Genomic DNA, 20,478 nt, shown 5'->3' with positions numbered 1-20,478 from the left:
CGCGTCCCCGCTGCCACGCAACGCGCGGGGACCGCTCCTGGCCCCGCCCCCGACCCGCCTCCACTCCGCCCCCGCCCCAATCGGGCCCCGCCCCTCCGGCCCTCCGGCTCCGCCCCCCGCCCGTGCGGCGCGGCCATGGCGGCCCCGCGGCTGCAGCTGACGCTGGCGCTGCTCAAGCCGGACGCGGTCGCGCACCCGCTGGTGCGGGAGGTGAGCGCCGGGCGGGACAGGGCGGGGCAGGGCGACACCGCACCGGGCACCGCGCCGGGCACCGCACCGGCCCGCCCGCCCAGCAGCACCCCTGTTTCCTCAGGCCGTGCACGCCGCCATCCTCCGCCACCGGTTCCTCATCGTGCGCGCCAAGGAGCTGCGGTGCGGCCCCGAGCAGAGCCGCCGCTTCTACCGGGAGCACGCGGGTACGGGCGGGGCTGCGGGGCTGCGGGAGCGGGGCGCTGCCTCGGGCCCGGCGCTTACTCGGCCTGTGTCTCTCCGCAGGGCGGTTCTTCTACCAGCGGCTCGTGGAGTTCATGGCCAGGTACCTGCCGCAGGTGTGCGGGGCGGCCCCGCGCTGCAGGTGACCCGCGTGTGGAGGGGCCGCCCGGCGATGGGAGCCCCGCTGGAGGGGTGCCGCGGAGGGTGTGCGGGGTGTGCGGAGCTGGGAGGCTCCGGCCGCAGGGTGAGGAGTGTCGGGGTCCTGCAGGACAGGTCCGTGCCCCTTCCCGGGGTCCCGGCAGAGCGGCCCTTGGCAGCCGCACTGTGCAGGTTTCCAAGGACGAACGAGCTGTTCCCTTCGTAACCTTTTCTTCTGCTTCTCCTGGGCCCTTCCCGCAGTGGCCCCATGTGGGCTTACATCCTGGCCCATGAGAACGCTGTCCCTCGCTGGAGATCCCTGATGGGACCCACCAAAGTGTTCCGAGCCCGACACAGTGACCCGGAGTCCATCCGAGGAGCCTACGGCCTCACGGACACCAGGAACACCACCCATGGCTCAGGTAGGCCTGTCCTGCTTGACTGGTGCTCAGGGAGGCAGGAACGATGGTGCTTTGTCTGCCTTTGCTTTAGTTCTGGGGCTCCAAGTGGACGATGTGTTCCCTGGTGCAGACTCCGCACACACTTGGCCAGGTGTGGCCGAGCCAGGTGCCTTTGGAGCCCAGCACGTGTTCGCGGTGCCAGACAGGCATCTCCCATCACCTTTTCCTCTTTTCTGACAGACTCACCCGCCTCAGCCAGCAGAGAAATTGCCTTTTTCTTCCCCGAGTTCGATGAGCAGCGCTGGTACGAGCAGGACGAGCCGCGGCTGCGCCGTGGGCAGGTGTTCTACAGCCCCGAGGAGCGCGTGCACCGCGTGCTCCGGGCAGACGAGGCAGAGGTGACCTGAGTTACCTGCGGTAGGGCTTGCTTTGCTGAGCTGGCAGCACCTGTGGGTGCTCTGCTGGGGCACCAGACGGAGAGCTGTGCCATGCTCCAGGGACTGTGGGAGAGGGAGAGCCTCGTGTGCGTGATGTCGTGCTCCCCAGGGTCAGGTTGTTGGGGCAGCAGGCTCTGGGGTGCTGTTGGGGTGCTGTAGGCAGAGCTCCTCCAGCAGTGCTCCCGCTGACAGTCCGGCCATGCAGCTCACTGGCCCTCGAGTTTGGTTGGGTGTGAATAAGACAGGTGAGTTGGTCCAGGGCCAGGTGGATCAGAGGTTGCTTGTTCCAGTTGGTTGCAACTGCTTTTGCTGGTGGTAGGCCTCGGGTTCTCTGTTGGCTGTTCCCACTGTACTTTAGGCTGAGAGCAGGAAAAGGAGCCTAAAAAAGGCATCAGCAGGGCAAGATGAACCGTGCTGTCCTCACTCATGTGCAGCCAGGTTGGAAAGCGAGGCTGTCCTGGGGTTTGTGTCCTGACTTGTGTCAGGTGGAGGCACAGTTGGAGCTGCTCCCAGCGGGAATGCAGCACATCCAATGAGCTCCATTGAGCCCAGGCTGACCTGCTGCAGCACAAAGGTATGGAAGCACCTGGCAGGAAGGTGCGGAGAAGCGCAGTGCCTTTGAGGATCCTCTGGTTTGTGCTTTTGGTTTGCCTGGGGCACAAGAGCAGCAGATTTGGTGGAATTCAGTAGTGGCTGTGGAGCTCTGGATTTCCTGGATTCACAGTCCAGGGCTGGATAATGAATTTGACTGCAGGTGGCAGGGGCTGAGAAGCTTTGCCAGGGGCTCCTCACGTGAGGCCTTGTGACAAAACACCTGAGGGCAGCTCGGAGCCCTCAGTGTCTGTGGCCTCACTGGACAGTTCCGTGTCCTTGGGAAAAGGGATGGACAAAGCCATTTAGTTATCCGGATAAGTGATGGAATGATGACCTGGTGGTGCAGGAGGGCTGGGTGTGGAGGTACAGAGCCAGGTCCTGGCAGGCTGATCTATGTTCCCCTGTGTGATGCTCTGTGAGGTCAGTTCCTGTACAGGGGTTTAGTGCCTTTACACTGTTCCCCCACAGGCCTTTACGGTGCTGCTGCTCCAGTTCCAGTGCCGTGTTGTACTGAGGGAATTCCTCCTGGTAATCCCAAATACACAGGCTGGGGAAGGTGTGATGTGCTGTGCTTGGGGCAGGAAGGCTGAGCCCGACTCCCCTTCCTGCAGGGATGAGGGACAGGTGTGGATGGTGCTGGTCACTGCAGCTGGTGACAGTCTGAGGTTCACCAGTGCCCTGGTGTGTCACAGACCAGGGCAGGGACTCTGTGTGCTCCCAGAACTCTGTGAGGGGTTGGGCAGTGACTGACAATGCTCTGTTGTGGGAAGTGCTGCCCAGAGCTATCATGGTCGAGCACATCTGCAGTTGTGTTTCCTCTTCCTCCTGTCTGGGGTCAAATGGTCGTTGTTCTGTTCCAGGTACAGATCCAGGGATCTGCGGGACATTGCTGCTGTCCCTGTCCCCAGCAGTGTCCAGGGTGGATCTGCTCAGGATCCTGTGTGCCTTCACACAGGTCTGAGAGCTGCTGTCCCCGATGCTGCTGATACTTTATTGGTATTTTGTAAATTGGTGGTTTGTTGATTCCTGGAGGATTTACTCAGTTTTGTGTGTTTTTCTTGTAGTTATTAAACTTGACTGGTTTTACCTTTTATGTTATGCTTCCCTTTTTGGATATTCCTTTGGCACGTCACTAACTGCTGGGTGGTCCAGAACCCATCCATGAGCCACTGAACTCTAAAGCTTTAGTGTCACAGTGGGACCCACTGCTGGCAGGTGTGTTCCCACAGCCTCTCAGGTGTTCTCCCACAGCCCCCAGGTGCTATCCTGCTCAGCTATCCCCAGTTTATTCCTGCTGTGATGGTACCTGCATCCCCCAGAGGAGCAATAGCAACTCCCACGGCTGAGCATCCACTTGGGATGTACTGGTTCAAGGGAGGGCTTTGCTTTGCATTCCTGAAAGCTGTCTTAAACGTTAAAAATGAGATATTTCCTCCTGTCCTGCTTCCCACCTGCTCAGCCTTTTCCCCACGCCTGTGATGAAGAGTCAGGGGGCCTTTTCAGGAGCCTCCAACAGGCACAGGGGACACGAGCCATCACAGAAACACCGGGATACGACTTGAGCCAGGCCAGAGCAGAAGCTGTTTATTGCTGCAGCTGTGAGGGAGGGCACAGCCCCCAGGGACAGACACACTGACACATCTGTGCCCAAAAGGGAGGGCACAGCCCCCAGGGACAGACACACCACTGCCCAAAAGGGGCACACAGACTAAGTTCACGTTTCTCTGCTCCGTCCTGCAAATGTGGGTCATCCTGCAAATGGAAACCCTTCCTGGGAACAAAGGCAAATTTGGCTTTCCCAGTGCTCTTTTCCTTGAACCCTGGCTAGGATGAGATCAGGGCTACAACAACTGAAAAAGGTTCCACAGCTCACGTCCCTTCTGCCTTGCTTGGATGAGAGTTGGTGTTTCTGCTCTGCAAATTGCCCCACTGGGAACAGGACACGCTCCTGCAGGTTTGCTAGCTGACAGGTGTGGTAGCCTGGGTAGAAGAGACACCTTACATCACACTCATACGCTCTTAACCCATCCCACCTTTCCCATCTGGAAGTGGATGGGAACCAAAATCCTCTTGGGCACAAGACAAAACATTCCCTCAGACACTGTCAGTTTGCTCCTTGATATTTCTCTGAATGTGGACACACCAGGCTGAGCCACATGAAGCTGAGAACATGGAAGAGGCTGAAGCAGAGAGAGGCAGCGGTTTGGAAGGGAGCAGCTTGCACAATGCTTGTTTCACTGTACAAGTTTCACATAATTTGCTGGGAAGAGGCCGACCCTGCCGTGGCACTGCCCCCGCCACCAGCCTTCGTCCACCATCTCGATGTGTGTGATTGTGTCGTCGGGATCAAAAGAAATCTCATCATCTCCCTCTGCAAAAATTGTCCAGAAAAGACAGACAGTCACAATGCAAAGAGAACCCCAGGCACAGCAAGTTCACATCCCTCCTCCCACCTCCCCTGGGCAGGAGAAGATAGAACAAGATAACCCCCAAGAGTTCAACCTCACCCAAACCCCATCAAACAGCACAGACAAGGCAGATGAGCAAGACCTTGCAGGTGACAGATGAAGTTTCTCTGTTCCTATCCTGGTTCTGGCCAGGACAGGGTTAATTTTTTGCAGTAGCCTGGTGGGGGCATGGCCAGTACACTGAGGTTATTCTGTACCACCTCACATCATTGCTGGGGTGGGATAAGGACTGTCTTCTGGGGAAGAGGGGGTTCCTTCCATTTGAGCAATGGTGGAGGGAGCTGTCCAGTACTGTCTGTTAGTCCACTACTGTCTATTAGTCCAGTGAGTGTTTTTCCACGTGAATCATTTCTTTTCTTAAACCTTTAGTTACTAATATTGTTGCTGTTACTGTTTGTTTTCTTCTCTCATGGCTGTTTCAAGTAAATTGTTCTTATCTCAGTCCATGATCTTTGCCCTATGGGCCTCCAGTTGGAGGGGGATGGTGTGTGGGTTTTTTTAGTGGGACTACTAAATTGGACAATACCATTCCTAAACTACCACAGTTCCCAAGTCAGGTCTCATTCTGCTTCCTATGAGGAAGAAATTTAAACCCCCAAGCCACAGTCTTTTCCCCACTGCTGAGGGTGTGAACCCCCACGTCCCCTGGCCCAGCGCCCTCCCCCCAGCCCTGCTGGCAGACCCACCTCCTTGGTAGTCGTAGAGAGCCACTGCACAGGTCCCGGGGCCCTGCCCCTCACAGACACCACCCGTGTTCTCTGCAGAACACAGGATGGACAGGTGAGACAGGCACTGAGGCAGCCACACAGCCCAGGGCAGTGCCACCCTCCAGCCCAGCTTTGGGGAAGCACATCCAAACCCTGCCAACAGGGAGAGGTGCAGCACAGCCCAAAGCAACGTGTGACTTCCTTCCCCTCCTGCAAGGAGGGAGCAGAGTCCTGATACTTCGTGTTCCTCTCCCAAGAAAAAGTCTGGGCATAACTCCAGCCTCCCCACTTGCCATCTCCAGTACCAGCAAAGCTGCGACAGAAGCACTGACAGCAGCCTGTGCAGTTTGCTCCTGTACTTGGAGGAAGGTTCCCCACACTCCTCATACCAGGAGACCCCACCACAGCAGGTCTTGGGAACACCAGCCCTGTGAGCAATGGGCTGAGCCACAACCCCCAGGCCCCAGCACGCCACTGGCAGCCACTTGCCAGGAAACCACAGCAAGAGCACCAGTGCACATCCAGCTTCTCCTGAGCCACAGCAGCACCCCCTTCTCCTGCCAGGCACTGCTCCAGCAGGTTCAGCAGACACCTGCTGCCTGGCCCAGCACTCTGTGCATCTCATCTGCACCTTGGGGATGGACAGGGGAGTGGAGACCACTGTGTCTCCATCATCAGGGGCCGTTACCCTGACCACAGTAGACTTCAGGACACAAATTCCCTCTAGACTCTGTGCCATACATCCACTGAACTGAGTGGATGGGTACAAGCTCCCCAAGACATGGGTTGTTCTATCAGTACTTACCCAGGTGGGGCTGGCTCTGGCTGTGCTCCTGAGGAAGGATCACCTCATAGTCTTCTCCTCCATCTTCCCCGAGGTCATAGATAGCATCTGGCTTTCCCAGCGGGGCTGGCAGCTCCTCATAGTCAGCACCTCCACTGGTACTGTCACAGTAGTCAGAGGGCTCTGGCAGCTCCTCATAGTCTCCACCAACATCCAAACTTTCACTGTAGATGGGCTGATCCTGGCTGGGGACCTTGCACAGCTCTGCGCCCAGATCTGCTGGCCTTGGTGGCAAAGTGGGTGGTGCTTCCTCATCCTCCCTTTTGGCCTCCTGCCACGAGGTGAGAAGGTGACAAGAAAGTCACCTGCGAAGCACCCAGCACTCTCCCGACCCAGCACCTGGCATAAGGCAGCCCCTTCCTGGAGCACCATCCCCTGCACACCAGGGAAACAGCTGAGCCCCTTGGGCCGTGCTGAACTGGCACCTGGCATTGCTCTGGAGATCCTCAGGGCTCATGTTTGAACCTCTGTTCATACTTCTCTCCAGCCCACGGTGCTGCCACCGCACCACCCCACTCCCAGAGCCTGTCCCAAGGGGTGCTGTGCAGTCCCATCCCCATCCCAACGCTCCCCCTCGTCCTTCCAAAGCCTCTCACACACTGAGCACAGCCCCTCCCAGGTGCAATCCCCTCTGCCTGCTCCCCTTCCCGGCTCTCCCGGGCTGCCTTGGCACCTGCTCTCCTGGTGACACGGGTCGGTCTCCATGGGCATTCCTGGGCACCTGTGCTGGCACAGCAGCAGGGGCTGCCCCAGTGTGCCCCTTCCCTCTCGGTGGGATTTCCTGCTGGAGAAGAGTCATCAGATCCCTCAGTCCCCTTGAATGAGTACAGAGCAATGGCTGTTCACATTCCCAATAGAGCAACTCAGAACATTTTCCTCCACCTAGAATTTGTTCCAGCTCCTACAAACCTGCCCTGGGCCTGGGCACTGGCAGGCTGGTGACAAGGGTGGGGCACCCCTGAAGAGGAACATGTTGGGGGGGCTTCACTGTGAATCCCACTCTGCCCTCTGAGTGCAGGAACAGCAGCAGGTGGGAAGGCAGGTAAGCATCGGGGCTGGGTGCCATCTCCAGTTTGCTGGGGTGCATCCCACATGCAGACTGCTGGGATGGCAGTGCTGGGGAGAGGTGACTGCACTCTTTGACAAGCACCAGAGGCAAAAGGAACCGAGGCCAAAGCACTGGGCCCACGGCTGGGTGCAGGTACGCCCTGATCTCTGTGCTGAAAAGGACAGTCCGGTGACAACTGTGAAGCTCAGTGGCCATTCGTGGCAGACGCAGGGAGGCAGTTTAGGCAAAAGGTTACTCTAAAGAGATCAGCTGGAAGGACATAGAGCTGCATGACCATGAGGAAAAGTCTCCTCCACGAGCCTCAGAGGACACAGCAGGACAGCCCCGGCTCACCTGTCCCCGAGGTGCCGGGCACTGCCGGGGCTGTCGCCGCAGCCGCTCCTCCTCCGCCTGCCTCCTGCTCTCCTCCTCCGCCGACCTGGCCATGTGTTCAAACTGCGACCGCAGGCTGCTGGTGCTGCTGGCAGCTCCTGCAAGGAGACAGCCGACTGAGCCAGCCCCCAGCTCCCTCCCACCACCCCAAGCATCCGGGAGAAACCCAGACCTCCACCTCTTCCGGAGAGACTTCAGTTCAGCCACCTTTGTCCTGCCCCCAGCACAGGCTAAACCCCCATCCCATCTACCAGCATGCTGACACAGAGGGACCATGAGGCCCACAGCTTCCCAGGTCCAGGGCTGGGACTCATGTCTCACCTGCCTCCAGGGGTCTTGGTTTCTCGTAGGAGGAGGTGGGAGCTGCCATCTCATCAAAGCCAGCAGCACTCTGCAAGAGGAAGTGAAAGAATTGTCCAGCTTCTTGGGCAAGGTCAGGGCTGGGTTTGGCTACTGGTGATGGCAAGCATTGTTCCTAGGTGTGTCCGTCCTCACCTGTACACTTACCCTGACCCAGGGGAGGCTGCTGGCTGCAGTCCCCTCTCCTGACACCTCCCTTCCTCTCTGCATCCTGCTTCCCAAATGTCCCACACCCCTGACTTTTACCAAGTGCTCATCTGATTTCACACGTGATTTTCTGCCATGTACAGGATGCACCTTTTTTTGTCAATGCCCCTCCACTTGCTGTTGTTAAATTCACAGGTAGTGCTAATGTCTTCTGAGGGCAGGACACCGTTCCCTCTCTGCTGCTGGCCCAGCCCAGGCATGCAGCATGGACAGGAACATGCTGGTTGTTACACGGGTGTGTTTATATCCTCCCCAGCTTCCCCAGCTCCTGAGTTTGGTGATGTTGGTGCTGTACCAGGCACAACACTGTGCCCCTGCACTGTGCCCCACAACAGGGAACGGAGGGTTCAGGGAAGGCCCCCTCACTGCCTCCTCCAAATGCCCCAAAGCCACAGGATTCCCATCTCTTAGTTTAGCCACATCCACGAGGTTCATCTCCAGCTGGCAGCACTCTTTTTACTGACCAAGACTGCAGGGCAGCCTGACACACACAGAATTAACTCCAGTGCTTGAGTCTGAGTTGTGACTGTAGATGAGGCTTTGTGGGGTGTCAGCCCAAACAGAAAACCTGAACCAGCCAACTGGGTGACCTTTTCTCATGCACAGCAGATTGAGCTGTGCTAATCCCATCCCTGCCAGGGTTTGTCAAAGTGTGCAGGCAGACTTAGCTACCTGAACAGACCACAAGGCACTTCCTTGATAGGAGAGAAAAACCTGCAGAAGTTAAGGAACAGCAGAGAAGTGAGGAGTTACAGACAGTGCCATGAGGAATTCCCTGCATTACGGTCTCCCCCGGCTGCATCCCTCTGCATCCTCTGGTATTTTATACTGAGCCAGTTCCCTCTTGCCACCTCTGTGCCTGAGCACTGTGAATCTCACCTCCAACTGGGAAATCTCTTCTCTTGCAGCAGGGCAAGGAGCAGTGATTAGTAGGAAGCAATTGAAGGCTGCAGCAGTCTTACCTTATCCACTCTATCCTTCTGGACTCCATACCGGCCTCCAAACCCCTTGGCATAGTCTATATGGGAAAAAAAAAGGAGGCTATTTTACAATACTTTATATTCTGTGTGCACATCTGGCTTCAGTGTGCTGTGACCAGTGAAATGAGTTAGCTTTGTCTGCATCTTATCACATATGGAAGTAACTAGAGATAACACATGCAAAGTCCTCTGGACAGTGGCTTTTAGGACTAATTATCCCTCCTTTCAGCCAAGGGCACAGGAATGCAGGGCTGTAGCTGAGTGGAGTGTGGCCTTATTCACTGAAGTCAACCGTGCAGTAGCCCCCAGATTCCTGGGATCTGTTCTGCCTCATTCCTCTGTGCTTGCCTTTGCAATGAGCTTATGGTCAGGAATGTCCCTCACAGAGACAGCACAGCAGAGTTTGAGCAGGCTGACTGAGGGATTCTCATCCCATGTCCCCCACTGGTCCAAGCAGCCATCTACCCTGGCAGAGTTTGTCCTTGTGCTTTGGGGCTCACCACACCCCAGCTGCTCCGGAACATGCTGGACACATTCCGTTTTCAGCAGCTGGATCTCTGACTATGAACCACAAGCTCCAGGTCTGTGTGTGCTCCAAGCAAACTGCCACCACCTCTGGCAGCGTGGCCTGACCTGTTTGGGATGCGTGGGGTTGCACTTCCTCCTGATGATCCCAGCCAAGGGCATTCTTGTCCTGACGATCCCTCTGGACCCCAAACTTCCCACCAAAGCCCACAGCATAGTCTTCAGCCACCGGGATCCAGATCACAGCATGGAAGAGAACAGACGAGGGAGGGAAGGAGACAAGTGGCAGCAATGTGAGCTCAGGCTGTTCTCACAGGTTTTCCTTGCCCAGGACTTAGAGAAAGACAAGAAGCAAGGCCAGATTTCCCCACTGGTGGCTGCAGCAACAGCTTTCCCTCCTCCCTGGGACATGTCACCTGCTATTAGCACCTGCCTGGGCTTCCCCAGCACCCTTCCTTTGGTGGTGTGCTTCCCAGGAGATCCCTGTGCCCACAGAACTCTGCTGAACTCTTTCCAGCAGCCATGCCATGGCTTTCCTCACCTGACCTGTTCCCTTGCTGCAAGCTCCCCATAGCTATTCCACATTCACGCAGCAGATTGAAGAAGTGCTGCACAGTGCCCCACAGTCCCAGTGGGCACAGCCCCAGCTCCAGCCCTGGCACTGCCTGTTCCCTCAGCTGCCCCAGCTCCCCTGGCTGCCCCCTCACCTGGCTCCCCCAGCTACCCTGGCTGCCCTGGCTGCCCCAGCTCACCTTTCTGAGAGTCGTGCTTCTCTGCCTGGCTCCTGTAGTCAAATCCCACAGCTGCCTTGTCCACCTTGTCCCTCTCCACTCCATAACGGCCACCAAAGCCCTTCGAGTAATCTGAGGTGGAGCATAGAGTGAAACCCTGCCCCCAGCACGGGGCTGGTGAGCAGAGGACAGAAAGCAGCCCTGGGAAGGAGCAGGGGGGAGGAAGGAGAGCAGTGGGGATGATGGAAAACCCCCTAAAAAGCAAGAGGTTGAAGGGGAGAGAGTGGATGACAGGGAGCATCATGGATGAGAGCCCATGGGAATGGGGGCACAGGGCAATGTGGGCCAGGGCAATGGCAGACACAGCCAGCAGGGAGGGAAGGAAGGAAGGAAATGGACGTGTCAAGGACAGCGGGGAGGCAGCAGGAGCACAGTCACCCAAGAAGGCAAAGCCAAGCAGGATTTGGGCACTGACAGCCAGGGTATCACCCACTCACCCAACTCCAGAGCCAGGATTTCAGTCTGTGGTCTGCCAGCCTCTGGAAAGGGCTGTGAGTAAGGACACTGAGCCTTGGGAGTACAGGAATGGCAAAGGAGCTCATGTTTGCTATAGTGGAACCTCAGCTTCTACAAACACCTGACCCTGGAGCTGCAGCAAAGGCTGAACCCCCATTTCTGCAGACACACTCCTGCTCTCCCCACTTGGCAGTCGTGTGACAGCTGCCTTGTGCCTCTCTGTTTTCCAGCTCCAAACTAGGGATCCATTAACAACTTCAACCATGTTCAGCTGTTCCCTAAGGATCACCTGGTTATTACTGGCTGATTCCTGAGACATTCCAGCCTCCATCCTGGCTGCTGGCTGTACAGACTCCTCCTTTCAGACACCTGCCAGCTCAGTCTCCAAATCCTGCCCTTAAGGGGTAAATCACAGTCACCTCTCCCTGTTCCCCGATGCTTTTCTACAGGTCTGCATTTCACAGGACTGAGTTGGGGCTTCTCCAACAACTTCAGCTATCCAAGCCATGGAGACTGTGTTCTAGAGAAAGCTGCATGAGGACATTTTTTATTCCAGAATGGATCTCTGTTTCACAGAAGCTCAGTCATTTAACCTGTAAGTATGAACAATTCTTAAACTTACCGTGACTAAACTATTATCTATCCATTAGGCTGTTACGAAGTGGATCTTTAATGGAGCTGTTTTCAGCAAACACAGATTTTATGACTGTTATCTTGCTGCTGAAGCTTCTAGTGTAGACACATTTTTATGAAAAGCAACCCAAACACCCTACTTCTAACAGTTCCATTTTATCCTTAGCAACTTCTGTGGTTTCACACAGCCTGATGAATTTCTATGTCTACAAGAATATGTTAATGTAGCATAATTGCATGGAATTAATTATTTTAGGATCAACCAAGAATGCCTCAAACTATGTTCCTTCTTTTATAGATTCCTCTTAAATGAATCCCATTCAGTTATTTCCTTGGTAATGCAGTATTCCTCACATTTACCTGAAACAGCCACAGACCTTGCCCTCTCATTTTCCTTTGGGTGCAGAATACTTAAAATATCTTTAGTTTCACTTCTTGCACTATCTGTTGAATCTGCAGAATTCTGCAGCAGTCTGAGTGCTCTATAGGCTTCCGTTTCCATATCCATTGCTGTGCCTTTTCCTACTAGTTGTTTCTCCAGCAATCACTCCTTGTCCTCAATGGCTCTTCTGGAGCCGTTCTCAGAAGGGCTTTGGGAGGACAGGGAGCACGAGCCATCCACTGAGGGGGCGTGGGAGTGTCTCCTCTACTCAGCCAGGACGTGGCTTCCACCAAAGCAAAGCACAGAGACAAGTGGGATGTACACCAGAAGGATGGTGACAGGACAGCATGGAATGGGACCATGAGGGTGACAGACTGGGAACAGGAATCTGAAACAAGTGACAGGAGGGGGATAATGAAAGAGATTGTGCCACAGCCAACAGCATGGGATAGTGGGAGCAAAAGAGCAGCTGGGCAAAGTGTCAAGGGGTCACACATGCCCACGGACTTGCCTGTCTGGGACGAGTGTTTCTCCACCTCACCCTTGTATTCAAAGCCCACTGCTGACTGAAACAAGAAGGGGAGGGCTGTCAGGCAGCCTGAGGGCCAAGCCAGGTTTCAGCCACCCTCCTCTGGGGCCAGGCTGGAAGCCTGCTCTCTGCCTTGTGCCACAGAATGCTGGGCAAACAGCACAGCCCCCAGGATGAACAGCACAGCCCCCAGGATGAACACCACAGCCCCTGGACGAACAGCACAGCCCCGGGACGAACAGCACAGCCCCGGGACGAACAGCACAGCCCCTGGACGAACAGCACAGCCCCCAGGACGAGCAGCACAGCCCCCAGGACGAGCAGCACAGCCCCTGGACGAACAGCACAGCCCTTGGACGAACAGCACAGCCCTTGGACGAACAGCACAGCCCCAGGACGAACAGCACAGCCCTTGGACGAACAGCACAGCCCCAGGACGAACAGCACAGCCCCAGGACGAACAGCACAGCCCCTGGACGAACAGCACAGCCCCTGGACGAACAGCACAGCCCCTGGATAAACAGCACAGCCCCTGGACGAACAACACAGCCCCTGGATAAACAGCACAGCCCCCAGGACGAGCAGCACAGCCCCTGGACGAACAGCACAGCCTCGGGACAAACAGCACAGCCTCGGGACAAACAGCACAGCCTCGGGACAAACAGCACAGCCTCGGGACAAACAGCACAGCCTCGGGACAAACAGCACAGCCCCTTGGCAAACGCTGAGCTGCCTGGATCGGACACGCCCAGCAGAGTTACCTCCACAGTGCCCCACAGTGTGTCACTGGCCGCTGCCCTGCACAGGCGAGCTGTGCTTCAGTGAGACTGTGGTACATGGCACACCTCCACCTGCACCCCCCGAGCTTGGAGAACTGAGCCACAATCTGGCGGCAGCAGTGTTTCTGGGGCAGCACAGGCAGCAGTGTTTCAGGGGCAGCACTGGCAGCAGTGTTTCTGGGGCAGCACTGGCAGCAGTGTTTTAGGGGCAGCACCAGCCACAGGGACACATTTCAACTGCACTGTCCAACACACCTTGTCGGCTCGGTCCCGCTGGACTCCAAACTTTCCCCCAAAGCCCTGGGCTGCATCCGTCTGCGAGGAGTGCTTCCCAACATCAGCAACGTACTCGTGTCCCACTGCACACTGAGGAGAGACAGCGTGACATGAACACCCCCAGTCAGGCTGGGGCAGACACAGCCACCGTGGCTGCACCAACGTGCTGCTGGGACACTCGCAGACACGAGTGACAGGTCCAAGCTGACCGTGGCCGTGGTGGCCATGCCCTCCACATGGCCATGCCCTCCACATGGCCATGCCCTCCATGTGGCCATGCCCTCCACGTGGCCATGCCCTCCACGTGGCCATGCCCTCCACGTGGCCATGCCCTCCACGTGGCCTTTGCCAGCACCAGCTCTGCTCTGAGACCTGGGAGTGGCCTGAAGGGCTGCCATGCCACAAATTGGCCCCCCTGCCAGCTCACCAGAAAAAGTGTGGGATGCCAAATACCGGCTGCTCCCAAGTGCCAGTGGAGTAGTGTGGTGGATAATCACATGGGATACAGGAGAAACAGGGACACACAGCTGAGAACTCCAGGCAGCAGGTCTGGCACCCACTCCCTGTTTGTGTATCTGAGAGTGAGGGCGGGCAGACCTGGCTGGGATCACCCTTCCTGCCTGCCACAGGCCAGGCCGGGGTCCTGCTCTCCCTGCCAGAGGTGCTGTGGCCAGGAACCACACACACTCCCCGCCAGCATGGAGCAGCTGTGATCAGACTCTGCCGGAGCAGAGTGAGGGTGTTTTTGTTGAGCAACTTCTTGGCCTTTGTCTAGTTTTACCAGGATGCTGCAAGCATTCAGCCTCTGGCCCTTCTCCTGAGGGGAGTGTGCAGTTCCTGACCGCAGCACCTCTGGAAGGGAGAGCAGGGAGTTTGTCAGGACAGTCTGTTTCTCACTCTGCCATCCTGATATCCAGCAATCCCACAGCGACCACACCTACTGAACATTACTGCAATTTAACACTCTCACTTCTGAAAAAAGAAGTATTGAACGCTGAAAGGTGCAGGAAGAAGTGTGATTATAATTGTCACAAAACATAAACCAGATTTGGTGTGAGAACAGAGAATACAAACTAGGGATTCATCCCAGGGAGCTACGAGGTTTGTAATGCAAAATATAAGAGAATCATTATTTATTAGTTGTCCAAGCACAAGTAGGGAGGCACCTGATCTAACTGTTATACAGCAGGTTTGAACAACCACAGAATTTCCTTCTTCACAGCTAGAGGGAGAATTGCCAGGAAGTTGTAGAGAGGAGTTACACAAATGGAATCAAACAGATCCTGGAGACAGAGTATGGTCTAGCTGGACATGTGTGAATCTCTGCAGTTATGCCAGCTTTCCATTCTCTCCCTTCAGGGTCCAGCCAGAAAATGTGGATAACCCTTCCTTTATGAGAAAATCCTTTTCTACTGGGGCTCAAAGAAGCCCTCCACAGCTGTTACCTTATCCATTCGGTCCCGCTCTGTTCCAAATTTGCCTCCATAGCCATAGGAAGCCTTGGGGCCAGTCTCCATCTCCTTCTTCTTGATGACCTCATGTTCCTCTGACACCTTGTTCCTCAGCTGATGGATACTGGTGAGACAGAGACAGGACAGGTCAGTGTGGGATGGAGCAGAGCTGTGCAGCCAGCTGGAGCATCCCTGTGCCCCTGCCCCAGCCAGAGCCCAGCACAGAGCAGGACATACACCCACTGCCAGCTGCCATCGTGTTCCTGCTCTGGGTTCCCCTGGGTGCCAGCCACACACGCAGCCACTGTGCTGTGGCACAGGGTGGTACCCCGGGGGCTGCCGAGGGACCGGAGCAGTGGGCTCTGGAGGGACATCCAGCCCCGCTCCTGCAGCCCTGTTCAGGGCCACACCCCGGCTTCCTCAGGATCCCACACCTCCCTTTCTCTGTGTGCTGCACTGGCCTCACTGCAGGGCAGCGCTGGGCTGTCCCCAGGGTCACTCTGGCCGCACTGCAGGGCAGCGCTGGGCTGTCCCGAGGGAGCTGCTGCCGCGGGTCAGTCCCGGGCAGGGAAGGAGCGGGAAGCCTTTGCACCGGGACTCGCCCGCTGACGCCCCGCAGCAGCACGGGTGGCGCCTGGATCCCACCCCGCGAACCAGCCCTTATGTGGCTGCTTTGAGCGGCCGCCGCCGCCCCACGCGGCTCGACGTGCCCGCGGTCCCGCCCCGGTCCCCGTCCCGCACCCCCGGCAGGTCCGTTCTCCGCCCGGCCCGGTTCCCCCCGCACTCACTCGATGTGCCCGGCGCGGCCGGAGCCCTCGATGGTTTTGGCTCCCCAGCGCTGCTCCCGCTCGGAGATGTCGTTCTGCGGGCGAGCCGTGGCCGTCAGTCCCCGGCCCCGCACCGGGCTCGGTGCCGCCCCGCCGGGCGGGGCACGGACCGGGCACGGACCGGGGGTCCCAGCGCCCCATCCCCGCCGCAGCCCCGCAGGTCCCGCCGGCCCCCAGCTCCGCAGGGCCGGGAGCAACAGGGATGCTGAGGAATTCACTGTCGGGAAAACACTGGAGAAGCCGCAGTGACCGCAGCCCTCGGGCCGTTCGCCCGAGCTTGGCTATCACAGCCTTGTTTTGTAGCTGTGTGGAAGGTCTGAGCGTGCATTCGATAAAATGAAGCATGAACAAAGTCTTTCCTAATATACAGCAAAGCTGAAAATATGTATATATAAAAGAATTAAAAAATACATAAAAAGTCTCATCCCGTTCAGGCTTAGTTTGAATGCTTCCACAAATAGAAGAAATGAAGTAAAAACAAGTAAAAAAATTGACAGCATAGATTTTTCCTAAGACATTAATAATTTGGAACTTTGAGGAAGGGAATAGCTTTTCTGTCCCAAACTAGGATTTCTAACTGGAAATAACTAGCAAGACTGGACCTCAAAAACACAGGGCTCTTGTGTAACAGGAGAGACTTATTAGGAAGGGAATAGAGAACCAAAAGGAAAATGAAAATCATGATCCTGTATGAATGCAGGGAGTTCCCCAGGCTGAGTCCTTCTGCTCTCTCACTAGCTCACCCAGAGTTAGACTAGATAGAAAATAAATATATGAGAGGCACAGAGCTGCACCTGCACAAGCTACATACAATAGGATTTTCCCTCTGGAAAAAAAAGACAAATGAGGGAAATGCTGGATCCTCTACAGTTACAAACAGTGTGGGACAGAGAAAATATAAGTGTTCACTATGTCTTGTAACAATAGGGGAGGACAAGGGAAGCTACCAAGGGGCAGGTTTAAAAAACCCTGAATATTCTGTACTCCTCAAGTGCCATTACTTGTGGTCAGACACAGAGGTTCACTGATGTAGGAAGTTCTGGAGACTAAACATGGAGATGGGGCAGAAACAGTTCAGAGAGGCGACTGACGGTTCCCCGTGCTGAGCCCCGAGCCCTGGCCCAGCTGAGCAGCAAGTGCCCAGGGCCAGGAACCCTTCACACCACCAGTATAACAGTTACCATACCAGACACTCACCACAAAATCAGGGTCTGTGTCCCAGTCGTCTCCCTGAGGCTCCACCTTCACTGACACGTCATGTCCCACAACCGCTTTCCACATCTGCCCAGCGAGGACACGGTGTCACCCAGCTGTCACCCAGGGCCCAGCAGGTGGGCAGAGCTGGCTCACAGCCAGCCACGGCAGAACTCGGGCTGGAAGGGGCCCTTGCAGGCCACTTGCCCTCATACATATGCCCCTCATACATACACCCCTCATACAGCACAGGGCACCCCAAACCAGCTACTGCTTCTGAGCCTCAGAAGGTCTTACAGCAAAACACACAGGGAGTGTAGGTGTAAACCACAGTCCCCAGGCACCCTGACTGCAGTTCAAACACGTCTCATTGTGATGTAAATGAGTGTTGGCATCCAACTGCCAGATTCCGCTTTTCCAACACCGTTAATTTTCTGTGCTGTGAGATGCTGTTCCCCACATGAACCCCCTCCAGTAGCGCAGTCACACCACTGCCACACGCTCTGATGTGCTGCTGGGCCTGAGGTGGACTCTTCAAGCCTCTTGTCTGTTTTCCAACCTTTTAACCCCTGCCCAGTAGCCTATAGAAGGGTCAGGGGAAGACTGGACACTGGAGTGACAGGGCTGGTGCCGTGTGGTGTTTGTGTCTGTCATATGGAGAAAACGGGAAACGGGACTAAAAGCCCCGAGGGTGCAGGGCTGGATGGGCTGAGGCTGTGGTGGAACAGCTCCCACTGGCCTGGAGGAAGTGATGGGCCCAGGAAGAGGAAGTTAAAAGTAACATGAAATCTAAAACTCCTATGTGTCATTTTCAAGGGGACTGTGCAAAAGATGATGAAAAAGCCCCTCCCAAAAGTTTTCACCAAACAAGAGAGAGGGAAGATGACATGAGTTGCCTACACCCCAGAGCAATCGTTCTCAGCAGAGCTCTCATATTCCAGCTCTTTACTGTCTGCAGTGTTGAGGAGCCCCGAATTGTTCTCAGTGTTGCCCAAAGCAGCTTTTCCCTGGGGCAGAGAGAAAGACAGAACAGAATGTGCAGGAAAGACTGAGTTGAGCCCTGTTCCCCATCACAGCAGACTGTGACCAGACCAATGGGAGGGAGGAGACCTCCTGTGTGCTGGATCCTCAGTTAACAGCAGCTTTTACCGTGTGCTGCTCAACGGCACTAACCCCTCCCTCCCAGGGCTGTGTGGGAGCCTCAGGCAGCCCTGAGTGCTCGGGGACTTGCCCTCCGTGCAAGCGAAATGTTTATGCTGAGTAACTAAATAATTCTCTGTTTATGCTAAGTAATTAACTGTACCACATCAAAAGCTGTTTAGGTGAATAACCTTCCAATTTAGTGCAGCACACTGCTTGCTTTCAAGCTGTCCTTTCCATTTCATTCATGGCTGGGCTTCACAAGAAGATTTGGGAAAGGGCTCTGCCCACGTTTGTCACAAGTGCGCTGGTGGCTAAAAAGGCCAATACGAGACAGGCACGTCCCATTGCAAAAGGCACAGCAGAGAGACTCCTTAGGTGGTAAATTCTGCAAGGCACGATTCTTTCTGCCGTTGCCTTTTCTCTGCACTGTAAGGCCAGGGAACAAAGAGAACAGAAGCTAAACCAGCAGGGATGAGGCTTTCTTTTGTTAAGCAAAAGCCAGGTGGTCAGCTAAGGGAGAGGATGTAGGGCCAAGGCAGATTCACAGTTTTAAGCCTTCTGCCATTCCCCACTTACGGCAATCCTGGGCCCAACTGAATACAGTTAATTGCACTTAGAAGCAGGGAAAGCAGGAAGGCTCACGTGGGCTACACTGCACTATCTAGCAACACCTTTCTTCTCCTTTTCCCCTCCCTAATTTATAGGCATCTCTCACACCAAAGAATTTTAAAGGTTCTTGCTCATTTTTGTAAAGGATAAACCAGCAGTAATAACCAGCTAGCACAGGACTTTTCATTAGGGCAGCTGATCTGAGCTCAAATCAAGTGGTTCAGGGTTTTAACTGCTGCTGTAAATGGTTCTTGAGCACTCATTCTCCAAAGCCACCTGCTCTGCATGGTGGGAACCATGACAAACCACAGATTATAATTGCACAATGATGCTCCAGACACCCCCATAGTGAGAAATATCAGCCAGCATCTCAACCCCTTAGTTTGTCTCATTTTCCCCTGTGAAAACATCCACTACAGCACAAATATAGGGCTACCACACAGCACAGTCATGCTGGTAGATTTGGAAATGTGGTTCTTTAGAGGCTCAGACACAAGAGCAACAACGATGACAGGACAACAGCCTGAGAAGCAAATGCTGAGCATTATCCACTCAAACATGCTGGGTCAGGAAGGAGTTCTCTGCCCACCAAACCCCACTTTTTTTGGTAGTCATTTCTCACTTTCCACTCCCAAAACACACTCAAACTTTCTTACCTTTAAAGGCTCCTGCTGGCAAACTTGCTGCTCTTTGCTCAGGAACTTGCTGCCTGCAACAGCTTTGGGCCTGTGTCTGCTCTGAGTTCCTGTTTTAACTTCAGCTCTCTTCACTTCCTGCACCCCAGCCCCCAGCTCTGCTCAAGTCATGAGTCCCCAGACCTGCCCCAGCGCTACAGTTCCCTCACTTGCTGCCTGTGCTCCAAGATGCTGACACAGCACACAGCCAGCGCTTCCCCAGCAGCACAGAGGATCCCACCAGGTCCCAGCACACCTTGTGTTCAAAAGAAGACTCTCCCACGGTTATAAAAATCTAAGTTCTGGTGGAGACAGCAGTCCTGGAGCCAACATTCATGTCTTGGGCATGCGTGTTTCTTCTGGTATCTCTCCCCATCGCTGGGAGGATTGAGGAAAACACTAACTGTCCTCCTGAACCTTTTCCCATTCTTCCCAGTGCCTTGAAAACCCCTTTGATCAACCTTGGGCTTCTTGTTGCAACATCACCAGTACCCACATGAAAGAACCACAGTCTGAGGGCTGCACTGAGCTCGTCAGTCGTCTGGTGACATCCCTGACTCAGGCCCCAGGGAGGCAGCAAACTGCCCTGAAATTAGGGTCTGGTCTGCACATGGGGGCCTCTGTTCTGCTCAGGAGCAACTGGGACCATCCCTCTCTGTTGTTTCTGCTCAGCACTGGCCTTAATGCAGCTCTTGTGAGAGGGGGGTTGATCTGACCTCGGTGAGGGCACCTGCAGAGGTTCCTCCTCTGCTACCTCATCGTGCACATTGTCTGCCATTCCCAGAGCCTCACATCTGTCCTGGAACGGGAGCGGAGGGTCGGGAGCTTCCCTTTACAGCTCCATGCAGTAACCTGCAGCCTCTCCTCCCTATCCTGTGACACCACCTTTCTCCTGGCACAGGACCAGACCCTGGCCCAGCTCCAGCAGTGGTGCTGAATTGGCCTGTGTGTCCCAGGGATGGCAGAACACAGCTCTGTTGGTCGACCTCCTTCTCAGGCTCTCTTGCAGAAGATCAAAACCAAGGCAGGACAGGTCTATCAGAGAAGAAACAAAATGTTGAAATGTTTGAGACAGGAAACATCAGCAAAAAGGCCCAGTCTTTCATCAGGTCAAACCACAAAGTTCAGTCAGACTATGATTATCAGACCAGGAGTTTCTTCTGAGGATTTATTTCTGTATTCAATCTAAGCAGCAACTGT

General features: G+C 55.3%; 2 protein-coding genes across 5 annotated transcripts; one reads left to right on the top strand and one right to left on the bottom strand.

Moving 5' to 3' along the window:
* The first annotated feature begins 130 nt into the window (after positions 1–130).
* Positions 131–3,095, top strand: NME6 (NME/NM23 nucleoside diphosphate kinase 6). Of its 3 annotated transcripts, none has more exons than XM_032688123.1 (6): positions 136–210; positions 314–416; positions 496–535; positions 832–992; positions 1,212–1,369; positions 2,863–3,095. In XM_032688123.1, the coding sequence occupies exons 1-6, from the start codon at positions 136–138 to the stop codon at positions 2,986–2,988; spliced, it is 663 nt and encodes a 220-aa protein (XP_032544014.1). In that variant the 3' UTR covers positions 2,989–3,095. The 3 variants fall into 3 exon arrangements, with proteins under 3 accessions (XP_032544015.1, XP_032544014.1, XP_032544016.1); XM_032688125.1 differs by having other exon boundaries at positions 1,212–1,388; positions 2,863–2,971; XM_032688124.1 differs by having other exon boundaries at positions 131–210; positions 1,212–3,093.
* A 469-nt stretch (positions 3,096–3,564) lies between these two features.
* Positions 3,565–19,547, bottom strand: HCLS1 (hematopoietic cell-specific Lyn substrate 1). Of its 2 annotated transcripts, none has more exons than XM_032688103.1 (15): positions 19,261–19,547; positions 16,856–16,939; positions 15,620–15,693; positions 14,826–14,955; positions 13,360–13,470; positions 12,308–12,362; positions 10,287–10,397; positions 9,643–9,753; positions 8,992–9,047; positions 7,784–7,853; positions 7,424–7,560; positions 6,695–6,802; positions 5,983–6,292; positions 5,157–5,228; positions 3,565–4,373 (listed from the first exon to the last, which is right to left on the bottom strand). In XM_032688103.1, exons 2-15 carry the CDS (start codon positions 16,937–16,939, stop codon positions 4,237–4,239), a joined length of 1,566 nt encoding a protein of 521 aa, XP_032543994.1. In that variant the 5' UTR covers positions 19,261–19,547; the 3' UTR covers positions 3,565–4,236. The 2 variants fall into 2 exon arrangements, with proteins under 2 accessions (XP_032543994.1, XP_032543993.1); XM_032688102.1 differs by having other exon boundaries at positions 6,695–6,805; positions 19,261–19,546.
* Positions 19,548–20,478: the final 931 nt, after the last annotated feature.

The sequence above is a fragment of the Chiroxiphia lanceolata genome, chromosome 5 (assembly GCF_009829145.1).
Source record: "Chiroxiphia lanceolata isolate bChiLan1 chromosome 5, bChiLan1.pri, whole genome shotgun sequence".
NCBI classification, from domain to species: Eukaryota; Metazoa; Chordata; class Aves; order Passeriformes; family Pipridae; genus Chiroxiphia; species Chiroxiphia lanceolata.
The sequence above is the reverse complement of the archived record's forward strand: the minus strand, read 5'-3'. Positions and strand labels throughout refer to the sequence as shown.

Coding starts and splice junctions, on each gene's coding strand:
- NME6 (XM_032688123.1), top strand. CDS start 136: ATGGCGGCCCCGCGGCTGCAGCTGACGCTGGCGCTGCTCAAGCCGGAC. Junction 417..495: donor CTTCTACCGGGAGCACGCGG/GTACGGGCGGGG, acceptor GTCTCTCCGCAG/GGCGGTTCTTCTACCAGCGG. Junction 993..1,211: donor GAACACCACCCATGGCTCAG/GTAGGCCTGTCC, acceptor CTTTTCTGACAG/ACTCACCCGCCTCAGCCAGC.
- HCLS1 (XM_032688102.1), bottom strand. CDS start 16,939: ATGTGGAAAGCGGTTGTGGGACATGACGTGTCAGTGAAGGTGGAGCCT. Junction 15,694..16,855: donor ACACAGACCCTGATTTTGTG/GTGAGTGTCTGG, acceptor GCTCGCCCGCAG/AACGACATCTCCGAGCGGGA. Junction 7,561..7,783: donor ACCAAGACCCCTGGAGGCAG/GTGAGACATGAG, acceptor GTCTCCTTGCAG/GAGCTGCCAGCAGCACCAGC.